Source organism: Hyperolius riggenbachi, chromosome 9, assembly GCF_040937935.1.
Source record: "Hyperolius riggenbachi isolate aHypRig1 chromosome 9, aHypRig1.pri, whole genome shotgun sequence".
In the NCBI taxonomy this organism is placed as follows: domain Eukaryota; kingdom Metazoa; phylum Chordata; class Amphibia; order Anura; family Hyperoliidae; genus Hyperolius; species Hyperolius riggenbachi.
Window position 1 is genome coordinate 165,007,322 of NC_090654.1, and position 17,097 is coordinate 165,024,418.

General features: G+C 39.3%; 1 protein-coding gene across 12 annotated transcripts in view; it reads left to right on the forward strand.

Moving 5' to 3' along the window:
- The window catches only part of CACNA1D (calcium voltage-gated channel subunit alpha1 D), a 665,324-nt gene that overhangs the window by 476,734 nt on the left and 171,493 nt on the right, over positions 1-17,097 (forward strand). For 11 of the 12 annotated variants that reach the window (XM_068253651.1, XM_068253660.1, XM_068253661.1 and 8 more), the window contains 7 exons: positions 263-322; positions 6,989-7,095; positions 8,722-8,809; positions 9,860-9,967; positions 10,669-10,721; positions 14,353-14,499; positions 16,077-16,278. The exons of the other annotated variant lie outside the window; for it this stretch is intronic. In XM_068253651.1, the coding sequence (XP_068109752.1) occupies positions 263-322; positions 6,989-7,095; positions 8,722-8,809; positions 9,860-9,967; positions 10,669-10,721; positions 14,353-14,499; positions 16,077-16,278 (765 nt within the window). The remainder of the gene's footprint in view (positions 1-262; positions 323-6,988; positions 7,096-8,721; positions 8,810-9,859; positions 9,968-10,668; positions 10,722-14,352; positions 14,500-16,076; positions 16,279-17,097) is intronic. 12 annotated transcript variants of the gene reach the window in all.

A 17,097-nucleotide genomic window follows, 5' to 3' on the forward strand; every position in this document is an offset into this window, starting at 1 on the left:
ATGTTGAGACTCTCAAGATTTCAAATATGCATTTTATAAATCTCACAGTCCAAGTGTGCTAAGTAAGACAGATAGACAAGTGTCTATGCTTACTCACTACCTTAGTCCATGCTTATGATTTTAAAGCACATTTTTGATAGTCATTCATTTAAACTTTTTTTTTTGAACTTTATGGCAAGCTTTCTGTGGCAGTAATGGCAGTCTCAGCACTCTCAGCCTCTGTCCCTGAGCAGATTACTCACTGTGCTCTTGTACCTTGCAGATTCTTGGTTACTTTGACTATGCTTTCACAGGAATCTTTACAGTTGAAATCTTCTTAAAGGTAAAACCATGTTCTTGTTTCCTGATGTTCCGAACAATGTTTGTGGTAACCTATAACTCTTCTGTACCCCCAGGTGCTAGGATATGCTGATTATGTCTTCACTAGTATGTTTACATTTGAAATCATTTTGAAGGTAACCTGGTTTTTGTGAAAATCGTATTTAAAACAGCAGTACAATTACTTTTATTTTCTCTTATAAGAAAATATTTGTTAGAAGTAGAAGTGCAATGTTAAAATAATTTTTTCTATATATGGTCCGGTACATATATTCTGTTTTGTAATAAAAGCGCACACTTGGAAAACATGTTTTTTTTTTTTTATAGAATAGACATACATTCTGGCATAGAGGAAGTTCTCAATTCACAATTGTAAATTAAAGCTGGCATGTTAACAGATCTTTTTTTAAAAGCACGATCATGTCTAAAGTTATGTTTGTTTTTTTTATAGTTATGTTCTTTATGGATCCTTTGAGTCTATAGTATTCAAAAAGAGTAAATGATAGAAACAGGCTTTCTGCACAGGTACCACCTGTGTGGACTGAATTTGAATACCTGCCTTATGATGTGTGCAACACACACTCTGCACATTAAAATGTACATATTATTTTACATAGTATTACGAATGCATACGTTATCCTGAACGCTCTAAAGTATGTTAGGTTAATGGTCCATTACAAGGCAGAGGTGTGGAACATACCCATATCATTGTATAGGCAGTGTGTTCACATGCAGCAATGCAGTGCAAAGCTATGCATATAATGTAGACGTACCCTTACCCTCTTCATGACTGAGAAGTTTGACATTTTGCTGAGGAAACAGCTGAAGACTTCAATGAACATGCACCCAGTACAAGAACCTGTCCAGCAGTAGGTTAATTTACTGTTCCGTTCAAAATGGCTGTTCTGGCATATTGTACTCCCCAAAATCATGTGCACTAAACACATGGAAAATGAGAATTGGGGTGGGCACAAAATGAATAAATAAAAAATAAGCCATTAGACTTTTCCTCAGATATCTGTTTGCTTACAGTTACTGTTAATGTGAAACTACATTTTCTTAAAGTCGATTACTAGGGATGGTCAGTGATGCAGAATTATGCAAATCTATGCAGCTTGAAAATGGACCAAATGATTTTTACCTCAGCAGTATTTGATTAGTCCAACTTCAAGCTGCATAAGTTTGTATACAAAATTTGCATAAAGACTTTCAATTTATTTGGAACTACTGATGTCAACATCTAATGCCACTAACTGTGTAGTAAAAGGGCTTTTTTCTCTGGAATATTGGACCAGCCCACACAATTTTTCTACATTGTGAATGGCTGACAGGGACACTTTAAACTGCTTGCCTTCTTGAGCATCACAGATTGTAATATCGTGTTTGCTTTTCTGATGAGCGACGTTCATATATTCTGCTAAAAATACAGACACAGGCTCCTTTATAAAACAAGCTAAAATGGCATAAGATAACCATTGTATATCTTTCAAAGTGCCATGAATTATCTCTAAAAATAGCTTCCTGTAAACATCTGCAGAAGGCTGGAGGAAGCTTCCCCAACCAATGAATTAGTTGTTTTCAAACAATGACTGTTGTACTGCTGATTTAAATACTATTTTCTGTGTGAGTTGTGTTTGAATGGAGTGTGTTTATTCTGCACAGCAAGCAAGAGACATTTTTGCTTTTAAAGAAAATAACGTGTTTCTGGAGTTCTATTCTGTCTGGCTGCATCTAACTTTACAGAACATTCCCACCAAACCTACAGCGGGCTAAGAGGGTATGTGCAGAGGTGGACCCGTCTTCTCAGTCTGCTCTTGTGCAGGTCATAATACACTCTTACCAGTGTCTTGTCTCTGTAGTACTTGTATAATAGGCGTTATATATTACAGTATTACATACCTACATTACAGTGTTGGCATTTTTACATGATTCATTAATCTGTAGCATAGGTCAATTTACTTATAACTGAAACATAGCATCCATTTTGTAGAAATGAGACTATGTCATGATCTGGCCACAAAGCTGTGATAAATGATATCTTCTACCATGTAGCATTGCAGTGCTCCCCAGTCAATTTCATAATTGCTTGTCCCTGGTTTTGGAGATTCTAAACAACTCAAAAAGGAACTTTAACCTAGGATTGAATTTCATCCCAATAAGTAGCTGGTACCCCCTTTCCCATGAGAAATCTTTACCTGCTCTCAAATAGATCACCGGGGGAAGGGGGTTTGTGTGGCTGATATTGTGGTGAAACCCCTCCCACAGTGTGATATCATGACCATGGAGCTAAAAATCCTGCATTTCTGCTGGATTACCTGAAGCCCGAGCTAGTCTCTAACCCCTTGGTTTACACAGAAGTGAGAGAGGATGGCCTTCACTTTACCCTCTAGTGCTTCGAGTGGTTGCCTCTATCAATGGCATCCTGAAGATTTATGTTTGCTTTCTCCAACCATTATCCCTTTACCAGAGATAATACACAAGGTGTATTTGCTTTGTCACTACCTTTTTTTTATAGTGCACTCATTCTAAATGCTTGTCTAAGCAACCCTAACCCATCTGATACCTGCTGCCACCCAACCAGACTCACAGGAACCCCTTGCAGTAACCTGTGTACTGTTTATTTAAAATGTACTACCACTGACTCCTGTATTGCAGAACATAGATGACCTCCTCGTGGAATGAATGGAGAGGTCATCTGCCATTTACACTGCAAAGCACCTAGCAGCCCAAAACTACAACGTTATGGTAGTAAACTCTGTACCAGTTGCAGTGAGTACTACTTCCCAGTAAGGATAAGTGTGCTTTATAAGAGTGCAGCTGTCTTTTAAGATAATACCGTAAAAAAAACAACAATATTAATATGGATATTTAAAACAGTCCTTGGGTCTTTTGGGAAGGAAATTGAAAATCTGGTTTCCTTCTTGCAGCTGGTCATGGGCCATATGCAATTCACTTTTTCTCCGAGTTTTCTCCTAGGAGATAATTTCTCTACTTCTTTTTAAAATAAATGTTCCAAAAAGTAGGTGAAAAATTACTATCAAAATTATTTTGAATATTTTCTTGCTTGCTAGTAGTCTATTAGGCAGTTGATTGACAAGGGCCCATATGCAATTTACTTTTACACCTGAGTTATCTCCTAGGAGATAATATTCATCTTCTCTTTAAATTAAATTTTCTGCATTTTACAATTGAAAAAGTACACAAAAGATGAGGAAAGTACTATCATATTCCATTTTGGGTATTTTCTTGCTTCGTGGTGGCTTAAAAGGCATTTTGTGACAAGTTGTGAAAACATCACCTAGGAGAAAACTCTGGAGAAAAACTGAATTGCATATGGGCCAAGGGGCCATATGCAGTTACATTTTTCACCTGAGTTTTCTCCAAGGTGATATTTTCATAACTTGTCATAAAATGCCTTGTAAGCCACCAGCAAGCAAGAAAATACTCAAAATAAATTTGATAGTACTTTTTCGCCAATATTTGGGTACTTTTTCAGTTGTAAAATGCTGAAAAACTAGTTAAAAGAGAAGACAAAAAATTATCTCTTAGGTGAAAACTCAGGAGAAAAAATGAATTGCATATGGCCCAAGGTGTGAAAATATTGCCTAGTAGTGAACATGGTATGGGCCCATGAGTCATACGTTTTATGGGAATATAAAAAGAGAAAGACCGAGAGCCCAATATAGTGTAGTATGTACAGGACAACGGAATGTGCAAAGTGAAACGTAAGTATTATACTTACAAATCAGGGTTACCTATAAGGCAACCACTGAATAGGCAGGTGGGGAGAACAAGCCTGTCCCCACTCAGGATTAAGACGTCGCTCTCTGTGGACAGGAGAAAATAAGGGTATATCACCCTTCCACCAAGGGTGGACTTCTGGATATGCAAAGTTGTACAGAGGCGCCAGTAGGATAAAAGATACTAAAATCTTTAAAATATTCGGGCTGTGGTGGTGGACCAGCCAACCCAAAACAGACACATGTACTGTCGGTTTGATGCAATAACAATTTATTCATATACTCCAAAAGGGGTTGCAACCCCTTTTGGAGTATATGAATAAATCGTTATTGCATCAAAACGACAGTGCATGTGTCTGTTTTGGGTTGGCTGGTCCACCACCACAGCCCGAATATTTTAAAGATTTTAGTATCTTTTATCCTACTGGTGTCTATGTTTTATGGGAATAGTGAGTATCTCCAACGCAGCCACAGCTTGAACTTCAGACTGACTAGAGCAAAAAGAAATGATATTTTTGTCCGGCAGTAGAAAGGCAGAGCAAAGAAAATGACATCTTCAAAATCTCAGATTCTGTAGGCCCAGTCATTACTCATTCCTTCCTCAAGTCTAGCCAAAACAGAAATTGCGTTTGGGACTCAAATCTTAGATGGATGTCAAATGCAAATAAAAAAGAAAAGAAAAAACATCTGGCTAACATTCTAAGTCATATTTTTGTAGGTTTGGTGGGAATGCTTACAATGCATGGATAAACTGGTTTAACACTGACATTAACTGTCCACTCACTACACTAGCAACTTCTCCGTCCTTTGATATTGGAATTGCTGGACTGCATGAGCTTTTCCTGTTGTGTGACACAGCCTCTGTTTCTGTCTGGGCTCTGTTTTTATGGAATTACAATGCAGTGGGGGTCAAATGTGGCATTTCTGTGTGTCTGCCTTTCTGTTTGTAAATTACAGGCCATTTTCTAATTTGACATTTAATGCTGTTCAGTAAAGTAATCCACATGGCTCACTAAAAGATGATTTTACTAGAAGATATGCTAGATATGCTATACATACTCCTGCACTGTAGAAGAGGTCATTCAAGAAGCAACACAGATGTGGTTTTTGTAGTGCATATAAAATAATTCAATATAACTTCTGGGTAGCTGTTAAAGGTAGTTATACATGGAGGCTGGAGATAAGTTATGATTGGTAATTATGGACTATTGCATGCTGAGTATTCTCCTTTTTCCTTGCATAAATTTAACAAGCAAGCCTTACAGAGGTGTGTTTTTAGTGTTCAGCTTAATAAGATGTAATTGTAACAAACTTATAATGAACTCAAGGTGAAAATAAACTGATGAGATAAAAATTGTATCTATCCTACTACTTTTTTTTATTTTATTTTTTTAGATATCCCGTAGTTGTATTTTATGTGTATAAAACTTAAAAAGTTGATTTAATGTTTTATTGTCTTTTCTCAATGACACAGTCTTTTACGTGTCCCAAAGCTAAAATATATGAACCATTGACCCTTTTTATGCCTGCACTCTGAAGCTGTTCTTTTACAGGGAAGAGTTTTATAGATTTCCTGGAGAGAGACTATCACTTGCATGCTTGAATGTTACCTCTTTCAGCCAGAAAATAAAAAAGGAACACAGCCTAGTTATTTGTACGCTTGGCACTATACATACATATCTATCATGTCTATCAGATAGATATCTATCACATCTATCATGTCACATGCCACCTCAGGTGCACTTTAAGTTCCTTAACTACTCATTTAAGGAGATAAAGACTTTTGAACTCTTCCTGCTGTTTAACTTGATAACAATGTGATTAGAGTCTATTAGTTTTTCATTTTTTTGCTACAGAGTTGTACTGTGCAGTAATCCAAAAGAGTTACTAAACATTGCAGACCGTGAGACTGCTGTAGGCCTCTGCAGTACAATAGGGCCCTGTAATGTCTGGCTACATGCCGATTTATGCAGGCAGCAATTCTGCCCAAAAAATGGATAACATGTATACATATCATGCTTATCTGTACAATGCCATTAAATACAGATGTTATAATGTACTGTAACTTTGGTAAAGTTTATAATGGTGGTATTACCTAATGTTGCCCAGGAGCCAAACCCAACTGGCCATGTGTTAACTTAAACATACCTGAAATAACCATGGATTTTTAATGGCCAAAGCAGCCCCTTTAATTTGTATGTCAATAACAATAACACAAAACATGTACAAATATATAACCTTTTGTAACATTGGGTACAAAATACAGTTATCATAACTTTGATGTAATGGGGTGAGATGATACAGACTGGCTTGTAGCTCCTTAAAAGCTGCAAGTTGTGGCTGCAATGCTCACTGCTAGTAGTGAGAGATCTGGGTCTTAATTTTTTGATACAGAATTTTAAAAGGAATCCTACAGTAGAAGCTGGAGACAGTGTTACTGATTTATGACTGAATTCACTGTAGAAATATGAAAACTGGGAATCAACAAAACAAGAACTGACAAAATTTGATTCAGACCACGACTGTCACTGGGACATGATGTGATTCGTTACAAGCTACACTTCCCCACTCAATCCAAAGTTTAAAATAAATTGGTTGAACTTCTACTTTAATAGGCATTAAAACCTATAAATCAGTATATTTTACATATCGCTAATTTCAACTCTTTACAGTGAATAGCATTTAATGGAGTTATGATTTATGCAAGCTTCAGATGCAGTTTATTCTCTCTTGGAAGCCGTTTATTCTCACTGAGAAATGTCAAGGTCTAAACAGAGTTTTGTAGAAATATGACATAGGTACACGTGTGTTTTGTCAGCTTGCTTTCTGTATAAGTTTGACGTCTGTACACATATGGCGTCCTTGAATTGGTTTGCAATTGCTGAATATCTGTATTGTGCGGCAAATTAACCTTTTCCTTGGCATTTCAGATGCTGACATTTGGAGCGTTTCTACATAAAGGTTCTTTCTGCAGAAACTATTTCAATTTATTGGACTTATTGGTGGTGGGAGTTTCCCTGGTCTCCTTTGGTATCCAGTAAGTACCTTGCTTGTGTAGATTATGTGATTTATTTATTACTATTCTGTTTGTATTTAGACAATTACATTATTTTCAGTACCATTTATGAAGAGACTCGCCAGCAATACGATGCCCCCTGACTTTTAAATGTTCATGAAAATCAAACTGCCTTACTTCGCTGTGTTTCAGACTAATGTAAGATGCCTATAGGAATAGTGGCCCTGTGCTCACATGTTACCTAGAATCCTGGCCATGTGAGAAAGGAAGTGTCTTGAAGTAACTACATAACCTTGTGGAGGTTTATAAAAATAAAATCAATCCAGCATAATGTCAGGGATGCAGCATAACAGACAGCAAGTGACTCACAAAAACTTGTAATGGACATATGAGTAAAAAAATAGAGAATAGTGCAAAATCTATGACAAGAGATGCTCAAAATCAGGTTGTTGAAAAGCTAAGTAACCAGGTGAGGCTAAATCACATTGATCAATGATAGCTGTCGTATTCCATTCTGTTATATCAGTATTATGTTACCACCTGCCAATATTTTATCAATATTTCTATTAGCTAAATACTGATTTGAGATTCACTTTCAAATGTGACCAAAGAATGTTCATCCTGGATGTTGTAGATTACTTATGACAAATATGAAGTAATTTCCCCTGCTATACTAAGGTCTAAAACAATGTTTCTTGGTTTCATTGTCACTGGGTCTTTCCACAGGTTCTTTCTATTACGGTATCCCAATTTTTGATATGAAGATTATAATTTAAACAGCACAACCTTTATAGATTCTAGTTCAGCCTTACTGTGTCTCTAAGTAGGAAATTGTGTATTTTTCCCTGCCTTATAACTCTACGAAACAGTGAGACAGCTAAAATATATATTGAAGGTCATATTTTATGGGTGACATTAATAAGTGGCATATATTCTCTTATATGGATTCTTTGATGCCAAGATCTCTGCTTACTTAAATTGAACAAACATTTGGCTGTTGTGGAACATATCAGTTGTATGACCTGGCATACTTAGTTTCTATGCGTACCTGGATAGGAATATATATCTCGGAGTGATCTGCAGGCATGCCAGTATTTCATTAGATTGAAGAGAATCTTTAACCTGTAGCTATGTGTTCAGATGCTTTTATGAGTCAAGCTAAAGTTGTGTTCTAATTTTCCAACAATTGATGTCCGATGTCCTGTCACAAATGTGATACTACCAAATATGCAAGTGTAACGGGATGATGCCCGGGTGTGGAACTGCACAAAATATTTTATGAACAGATTGGTTGTAGGAGTCCTATAACATATGCAATATCTTGTATCTTGTATGCATCTGTGCCGCTAGGCAATCAAAACTGCTTTTGCTGTACTTTGTTTATTGTACAGTTTGGCCAAAAATACTTCTAAATCCTATCCTATTTCAAAATCATGCAGGCATAGCACACTAGCATACTGTAGTTTTCCATAGTAAAAACTATGACAAACCTCAAACGGTTGTCAGGCATGCTAAGCAGAGTCCAACAGCCTTCATGCCAGACCAACACATCAACAGGCAGCTTGGATATCCACATGAAGTCAGAAGGAGAAAAAAAGGAAACTGGACCTCTGGATAAGTTTTTAATATACAGCTCTGTCTTTACAGGTCTAGTGCCATATCAGTAGTGAAAATCCTGAGAGTACTGAGAGTGCTCCGACCACTGAGAGCAATCAACAGAGCTAAAGGGCTGAAGGTATTTTTTTTCACCTATATTATATGGTGCTTATTACGTGTTACATTGAAGCATGAGTTATTTTATCATATATTTTATTTGCCAGCAGATTTTTATGTATGATGCTGGGGATTTTATCAAAGTGAAATATGGCTACATTCTCAGATAATATTGCAATGTGTTGCATTGGACAATATAATGGCATTGCTAACGTGATACAATTATATTGTAATGGTATTTTCACATTGATGCGTTAGAAGTGCGGTGTGACAGAATCCTTTGCCATAACGTGATACATGCAGTGCATTACCACATAATGCATGCATTGGCAGTTGGAGTGAAGCATACTTTGTATGTACTGTATGCTTCATTGTATGCGGTGCATCGCATGTATATAGCACAATTCAACTTTTTTTCTCCGTGTCCATTACGCTACTGATGGGACATTTCATTTACACTGTTATATAAGCTGCACACTGACTACTTTACATTGTATCAAAGTGTCATATCTTCTTCATATAAAACGCTATAATAAAATATTTACAGAAATGTCAAAGGTTTACTCACTTTTGTGAGATACAGATGTGATACCTAGATTCGATTTTTCTTTTAAAATTGTCTGGTATCAATTGGTAAAAATGTCCCTGACCTGGGTCATATCATTCACATAGAGTATTGGTAAAACATATGGTGAAATAGTCATGTAATTGCACTCTTCTGCATGCATTGGTAGTGCAAACTTTTATGATACATGTAGGTTGATCTGAATACATGTAGGTTGAAGATTTAAAGGGATCTCAGCACCGATTTTATAGAATATATTAAATACTGCATGTCCCCCCCTTCCCCATCACCCCCATTATATGTTTCTGTAAATATGAGCTATTTAGCTTGTGTGTGTGGTAGGGGAGTAGATGAGGATAAAACCTTAGAAACTGTCCTTACAATTTAAAAAACAATGTGTTCTGTGCCTGTGGATACATGTATGCAGCTGCATAAGTAAGTAATGGGTGGTGTTACTATACCTTGTACCAAGCTTTTAATTCAGGTTTTATTATTTTTTTGTTTCAGCATGTTGTTCAGTGTGTTTTTGTCGCCATCCGGACTATCGGAAACATTATGATTGTTACAACTCTACTGCAGTTTATGTTTGCATGCATTGGAGTTCAACTGTTTAAGGTGAGTGGTTAAGGTTAGGAACACACTAGGCAGAATCACATATGCGTTTTCCATAGCACATAGTGAAAGCGCATATGCGCTTCCGCCTAGTGAGTTCCTACCCTTAAGGATCAAATTAAAAAGGCAAAAAAGCAGCATGCATGGATCCATTTAACATTTATTGGAGCTGTGATTTCTCCCATTTATCCTATCTTGAAATGTAATTTGGGATTTTCAAAAGTGATGCTCAGTATTGAACCCCTAGACCCTATGTTATAAACATTTTCTGCTGAGTTTTCTCCTAGGAGATAATTTTTCATCTTATATTGAGAATAACTTTTCAGCACTTTGCAATGGAAAAAAATACCAAAAAGTGGGAGAAAAAGTTCTATAAAAATTGCTTTGAGTATGTTTTTGCTTGCTTTTGGTTTAAAAGGCATTTTATCAGCAAGTTTAAAAATATCACCTAGGAAAAAATTTAGGAAAAAAAGTTAATTGCTTACGGGCCCATGTGTTATCTTTTGAAAAGTTTATTTTAGCACTGTTTGAACACAGCTCAGCAGTGACTGTACACACAGACTTTTTTTAAGTCATGTACCTACAAGCCTATAAGGAGCATTGGACTAAGCATAAGCCGATTTTCTGGGGTAGAAAAGACCACCCACAGAGCTCTACTTGCACAAATGTGTAGCTGAACAACTAACATTTCTTTTCCAAACCAGGGCAAATTTTATCGTTGTTCGGATGAAGCAAAACAGACGCCAGAGGAGTGCAAGTAAGTATCTGCCTTTTTAAAATAGTATTGTAATTTTTTAACCACTTGAGGACCCACCCTTTACCCCCCCTTAAGGACCAGCGTTATTTTTTGTGATCTGTGCTGGGTGGGCTCTGCAGCCCCCAGCACAGATCAGCTGGCACACAGAGCGATCAGATCGCCCCCCCCCTTTTCCCCCCTATGGGGATGATGTGCAGGGGGGGTCTGATCGCTCCTCCTGTCTGGCATGTTGCGGGGGGGAGGGGGGCACCTCAAAGCCCCCCTCCGCGGCGAAATTCCCCCCTCCCTCTCCTATCTGCTCATCCCCGGTGATTGGGGCTGCACAGGACGCTATCCGTCCTGTGGAGCCAGTGACAGGCTGTCCCCTGTCACATGGCGGCGATCCCCGGCCGCCGATTGGCCGGGGATCGCCGATCTGCCTTACGGCGCTGCTGCTCAGCAGCGCCGTACAATGTAAACAAAGCGGATTATTTCCGCTTGTGTTTACATTTAGCCTGCGAGCCGCGATTGGCGGCCCGCAGGCTATTCACGGAGCCCCCCGCCGTGAATTGACAGGAAGCAGCCGCTCGCGCGAGCGGCTGCTTCCTGATTAATCAGCCTGCAGCTGGCGACGCAATACTGCGTCGCTGGTCCTGCAGCTGCCACTTTGCCGACGCGCGGTATGAGTGCGCGGTCGGCAAGTGGTTAAAGTGGATCCGAGATGAAAAACTAACTATGACAAGTAACTTGTCTATATGTCTTATCTAAAGTTTAGATAGTTTACACAGCAAATTTTGCTGCAAACAGCTTCAACAGTTTCATGTTTATTTATTACTGTGAAAAAATGACATCGGCCATGTTTTGTTTGTCACATTACACACAGACAAGCTGCAACTGCATCTCCAGCCCTCAGCTCACTCCCCTCTCCTCCTGCCTCCTCCCCTCAGCCTCTGAAATCTCTGGCTAGTAACACCTCCTCCTCCTCCTGCCCAGACTTAACTCCCATAAGCCCTTGCTACATGGAGTGCCAAGGCACTTTGAGCTGTGGGCAAGGCTTGTTTCATTTATAGGGAATAGAAGTATTAAAACAAAACAAAACAAAAAAAGTATTTGGCTTGAGGAATGCCCTATAAACTATATGAAAGGAACACAATTATGCAATGAGTAAAAATTTATCTCGGATCCACTTTAATTAACCTATATTTTCTACAGTATCTATATGTCATAGCTTCTCTTCTCCGGGCAACGTTCAGCCCATTTATTAAGGTCAAAAGAAAACAGGAAGCGGCAGGCCCCTGATTAAGCCCTGCCCCCTGAAATAAGCCCCACCCCAATCTAAACCACGCTTCCTGAGCAAAGCCATAACTCCATGGGTGTTTGTAACTCCTCCTGTCGCCTTGTGCCACCTTCAGACCCCCTTTCCCACCTTTGTTCCCTGTGCATCCAGAGATTGGTTAAAGTGAAATGGTGACCTAGGTAAGCAATGACTTTGGGCCCACACTTGATGGCCATCTAGCTTTTTTGGCAAGATTTGTTGGGGGTTAGGATAAACCACGCCTCTAGACTCTCTCCAGGCCCTAGGCACCTGCCTAAGTTGCCTTGTGGGTGATCCTCCCACATTCCAAAAACATACAGATAAGTTAATTGGCTTCCCCCTAAAATTGGCCCTAGACAATACATACACTACACAATATAGACATAGGACTATAGTAGGGATTAGATTGTGAGCCCCTCAGAGGGACAGTTAAGTGACAAGACAATATACTTTGTACAGCGCTGCGGAAGATGTCGGCGCTATATAAATACTAAATAATAATAATAATCCAGCTCTGTGTACGTACCTCTGTGCCTCCCTCTGTCCCGCTGTGCCTCCTTCTGTCTCCCTTTGTGCCTCCATCTGTCCCCTTGTCCCACTATCTGTTCCCATCCCCTTCCTGTGCTACCCCAGTCCAGTGTGTAAAGGCAGAGCATGTTGTGCTCTAACTCCCCTCTGGAGTCCAGTGCTATGCCTGTGCGACCATCCTGTCTGTTTTCTGCTCCCTCTAGTGTTGGATCTCCTGATGTAGTGTGTAATCACACTACATGCGGTAGGAGATGCGGGGCACTAGGGTGAGTGGTGAGCGGACAGGCGGAAACACAGAACTGGACTCCAGCAGAGAGGTAAGAGCATAGCTTCTGCTGCACTATACTCTGCATTTATACACTAAGCCGGGTAGTGCAGGAAGGGCGTGTGCAACGAAATGCAACAGGATCGGCGGGCTGTTTGTATCTCAGGTACTCTGGGTATTATGCTTCCACCCTATACGGTATATGGTTTATTATGTTTTTTTGGGGGGGAAGGGCGGGTGGGGGGGGGGGGGGGGGTTGACACAGAACTTCTTGCCTGGTGTGACTAGAAAAAAGGCTAGAAACACCCTTAGAAGGGGTTCCCAGGAATTTTCCAGTGGTCTTCTACTAGTATTTCCTCATCTGTACTTTTTATGACTACTGTGCATCTTGACATTCTGACTTTGACCTAAGTTCCATCCCTTTCTATGCTAAGCCACACCCCTGCCTCCACCAAGCCCAGCAGAGCTCTCACTGTTTTATACAGGACACACAAGGGTAGCTATACTCATGCTGCTGGAACTTATATAAGGGAAAAGCAGGTGCTTTAGTCAATTTCGATAGAAGCAATTTTTAACCATCTGCCCTCACAACAAAGTGAAGCTCCATTGGTGATAAAAACAACTAGGTTGCAAAATTGCAATCGATTCTAAAAATGGAGAATCTTGGGTTCCAAAATGGACTGCAGTGATTTTGTATGTATCAATTCCCCAGCATTGAGGTTCGCTCCTTAGATTTAGTCCCTAATCTAGCTACACCTGTGAGCAAGCTAGCAAATGATTTTTGCCCTTGAACCTGAAGATAAAGCTGAGGTAAACTGTGGTTCTACCATTGAGGAAAGGGAACACATGCATGCACATAAATCAGGGCAAAAGAGCTACAGCAAGCTGACCACTGTGGTTGCTAAGACACATACACACACAAGGGTAGCCATGCTCACCCTGCTGGGACTAAAATAATGGAGGAGGGCAGACGGTCAATTATATCTTGTTTTATATAAGAGTCACTGATTTTCCTTTGAGAAGTCATTTTGCTGGTGTTATTATTGGCCAGGGTTTGATTTCTCTGCTACTGTTTGGAGCTTCTCTTCTTCAGGCAATTGTCAGCCCATTTATCAAGGACCAAAAAAGGCCCAGCTTAAAGCATTCAGAACCAATTGGACTGCTGCCCTCTTTTACATGCCAGCTTGAAGCTGGGGAGATGTTTGCTGGGTTTTGTGCAAGGAGGCACTTGTGAAATAACTCTAAGCACACATGCTTGCAAATTCACTCAAGAAAGATCGCATTGGGCCCGATCCAATTCACTTTTTCTGCTAAGTTTTCTCCAAAGAGATAATTTTTCATCTCTATTAAAAAAATACCATAGAGTAGTAAAAATATCACCTGGGTGAAAACTTAGGAGAAAAGGTTAATTGGATTGGGGTCATAATGTGAATTTACTGCGTATTTACAGATTGAACGATTTATAGACATCAAATGCCTGTCAGTTTTTATCACAAGTAACAAGTCTAATTTACAATCCTTAATCATATTCTCTTCTCTTGTAGGGGAAAATATATTGTTTACAAAGATGGAGATGTTAACAGCCCCTCAATTCGTGAGAGGCACTGGCACAATAGTGACTTCAATTTTGACAACGTGCTCTCTGCAATGATGGCGCTCTTCACTGTCTCCACCTTCGAGGGATGGCCAGCGTATGTAAACTAAATGTGTAAAAGTAGGCCTGAAGGGAGAGCAGTATGGAAGATGCCATTGCTGACTAACTTTAAAAAATACCAGGCCGGTTGCTTGTCTGTGATCCAAATCCTCTGCTGCTAAAGAGTACTTCAGGGTGTTTTAACTAAAAACGTTCCCCTAGTTGTATCAGGCTTTAAAGAGAATCTGTACTCTGAAATTCTTACAATAAAAAGCATACCATTCTATTCATTATGTGCTCCTGGTCCCCTCTGTGCTGTTTCTGCCATTCTCTGCTGCAAACCTGGCTTGTAATTGCCAGTTTTAGGCAGTGTTTACAAACAAACTAACCAGCTTCTAATAGGCTCAGCTAAGCAGAGTGTGTTAGTCACACAGAGCCTGCAGGGGGTGTGTACAGCTTCTAGCTAATCACAAGCAGCCCTGCACATTCCAGTCTGACTGCCTCAGCCTGACTGTGCCGACTATAGAGAGAAGATTAGATCATATAACAGAGATAACACAGCTACTGTGCAATTAGGAAAAGCTGCAGTAAGCCAGACCACATTAGAAAAGGCATAGGAACTTATAGCATAGAAGAAATAAAGATAAACAATTTGTTACAGAGTCTCTTTAACGTCTTTCAGTATTGTATTTCTTTCAGTGCTGAAATGCTGTTTTGCCACTGAAAGCAATGTGTATCATGGAGTGAGAGAGGACATTGACTTAGAATGCGTTTAACAATCCCCCTCAAAAAAAAACAAGCAATTGAACACTTTTGCAGAATTGTATTGAATGCATAATCCAATGACATTTCATCAAGTTCTCCTTTAAAGGGTACCTGAGGTGAGAGTGATATGGAGGCTGCCATATTTATTTCCTTTTAAACAATACCAGTTACCTGGTAGACCTCCTGAGCCTCTGCCTCTAATACTTTTAGCCATAGACTCTAAACAAGCATATGCAGATCAGGTATTCTGACTTAACTGACTCAGGTTAGCCACATACTTGCTCCAGGGTTTTGACTCGGACACTACATATGCCAGAAGATGAACAGGACTGCCCGGCAATTGGCATTGTTTGCAAGAAAATAAATATGGCAACCTCCATATCACTCTCACCTTGAGTTCCCTTTAATACTTCTGAATTGTCACCTTGAGCCGCAGTGCAGACTTTGAATGCATGCTTGTTGCAGTTGTGTGACTGAGATAAGCATGAGAACCAAGCTAGCATATTTTAAATGACACAATAATGGCTTCCTTCACATGACTCTCAATTCAGGTTTCCATTAAAAAGAACATTTATTTCATTTAATGGTTTTAAAAGTACACTACTGAAACTGAAGGATCCCTGACAATAATAAATGCACATTCACACAGATAAAGTACGGTATATGATTATCCTTTATAAAGCACCAGCGTATATTCAGCTCTGTACAGTATACTATATATTAATTCATACAGATTATAAATGTGAGACAAGCAAGAACACACACCCATCAGAGACGTGCTGTATGGTTTCCTGTGATAGTTGTGATTATGTTTAGCAAACAACGCAGTTGACATATAGTTTACTGTGTGTCTTTTATTATTTTTTTTAGACTTCTCTACAAAGCCATTGATTCCAATGGTGAGAATGTGGGGCCTATCTACAACAACCGAGTGGAGATCTCCATTTTCTTTATCATCTATATCATCATCATTGCCTTCTTCATGATGAACATATTCGTAGGTTTCGTTATTGTGACCTTTCAAGAGCAGGGAGAAAAAGAGTACAAAAACTGTGAGCTGGACAAGAACCAGGTACTGTATGGACAGTTTTGAGATGAAAACTACCTACATCCGAGTTGCCAACTGCAGAATCGTCCTCAGACATTGTAAAACATTGTCTGACAATAAAACTTAAACCAATGCTACTGTAAATGACATTTCTCCATTCAGTGCCAGACAAATTTATATGATCTCCCCTCTTTGTTTTACTGAATTAATCTATCTTAAGCTTGCCATGCATGGGCCGAATATGGCCCAACACATCAAACCAATTAATCCCTATCCAAATTGAATTTGGTCAGATAGTTATTATTTCCTACCAAGTTTGATGCAGTGGAAAACTATAGGCCATCAATCCCCCACTGTTCCTGCCCTGCCCCAATGGCACAGAGATTTCCCAATGTTTGATCAGACTACAGATCAGTAAACTGCCCTATATTGATCAAAAGTCAATCAATTGGAAATTAAAAATTGCAAACCCTATCTCCCATTTCCCTTTTTCATTCATTCAGGGATACCGGTAATTCACTGAAAGTGTTTGTATTTTGGTGTCATACTTAAAGAGTTACAAATGACGCACTACTCCCTCCAATTGTACCACCAGTCAGAGCAGGTTCTAGGGCTAGTTCCAGCTACAACGACCAGTAGACAGTATCGAGAATTAAGACTCCAACTTGCTCAAAGTAAGTAAATTAGCCTATATTTAAACAAGCAGATATAGGGCAGTTAATTCATGGCGGTGACTAGGGCTCTTTGGCCAGTATGCACTATACATTGCGTTTCGACCATATGCAATTGCAATGCAATGTAGCCAAAAACTGGCAACGTGTGTTACCAGTACATTGTGACCAT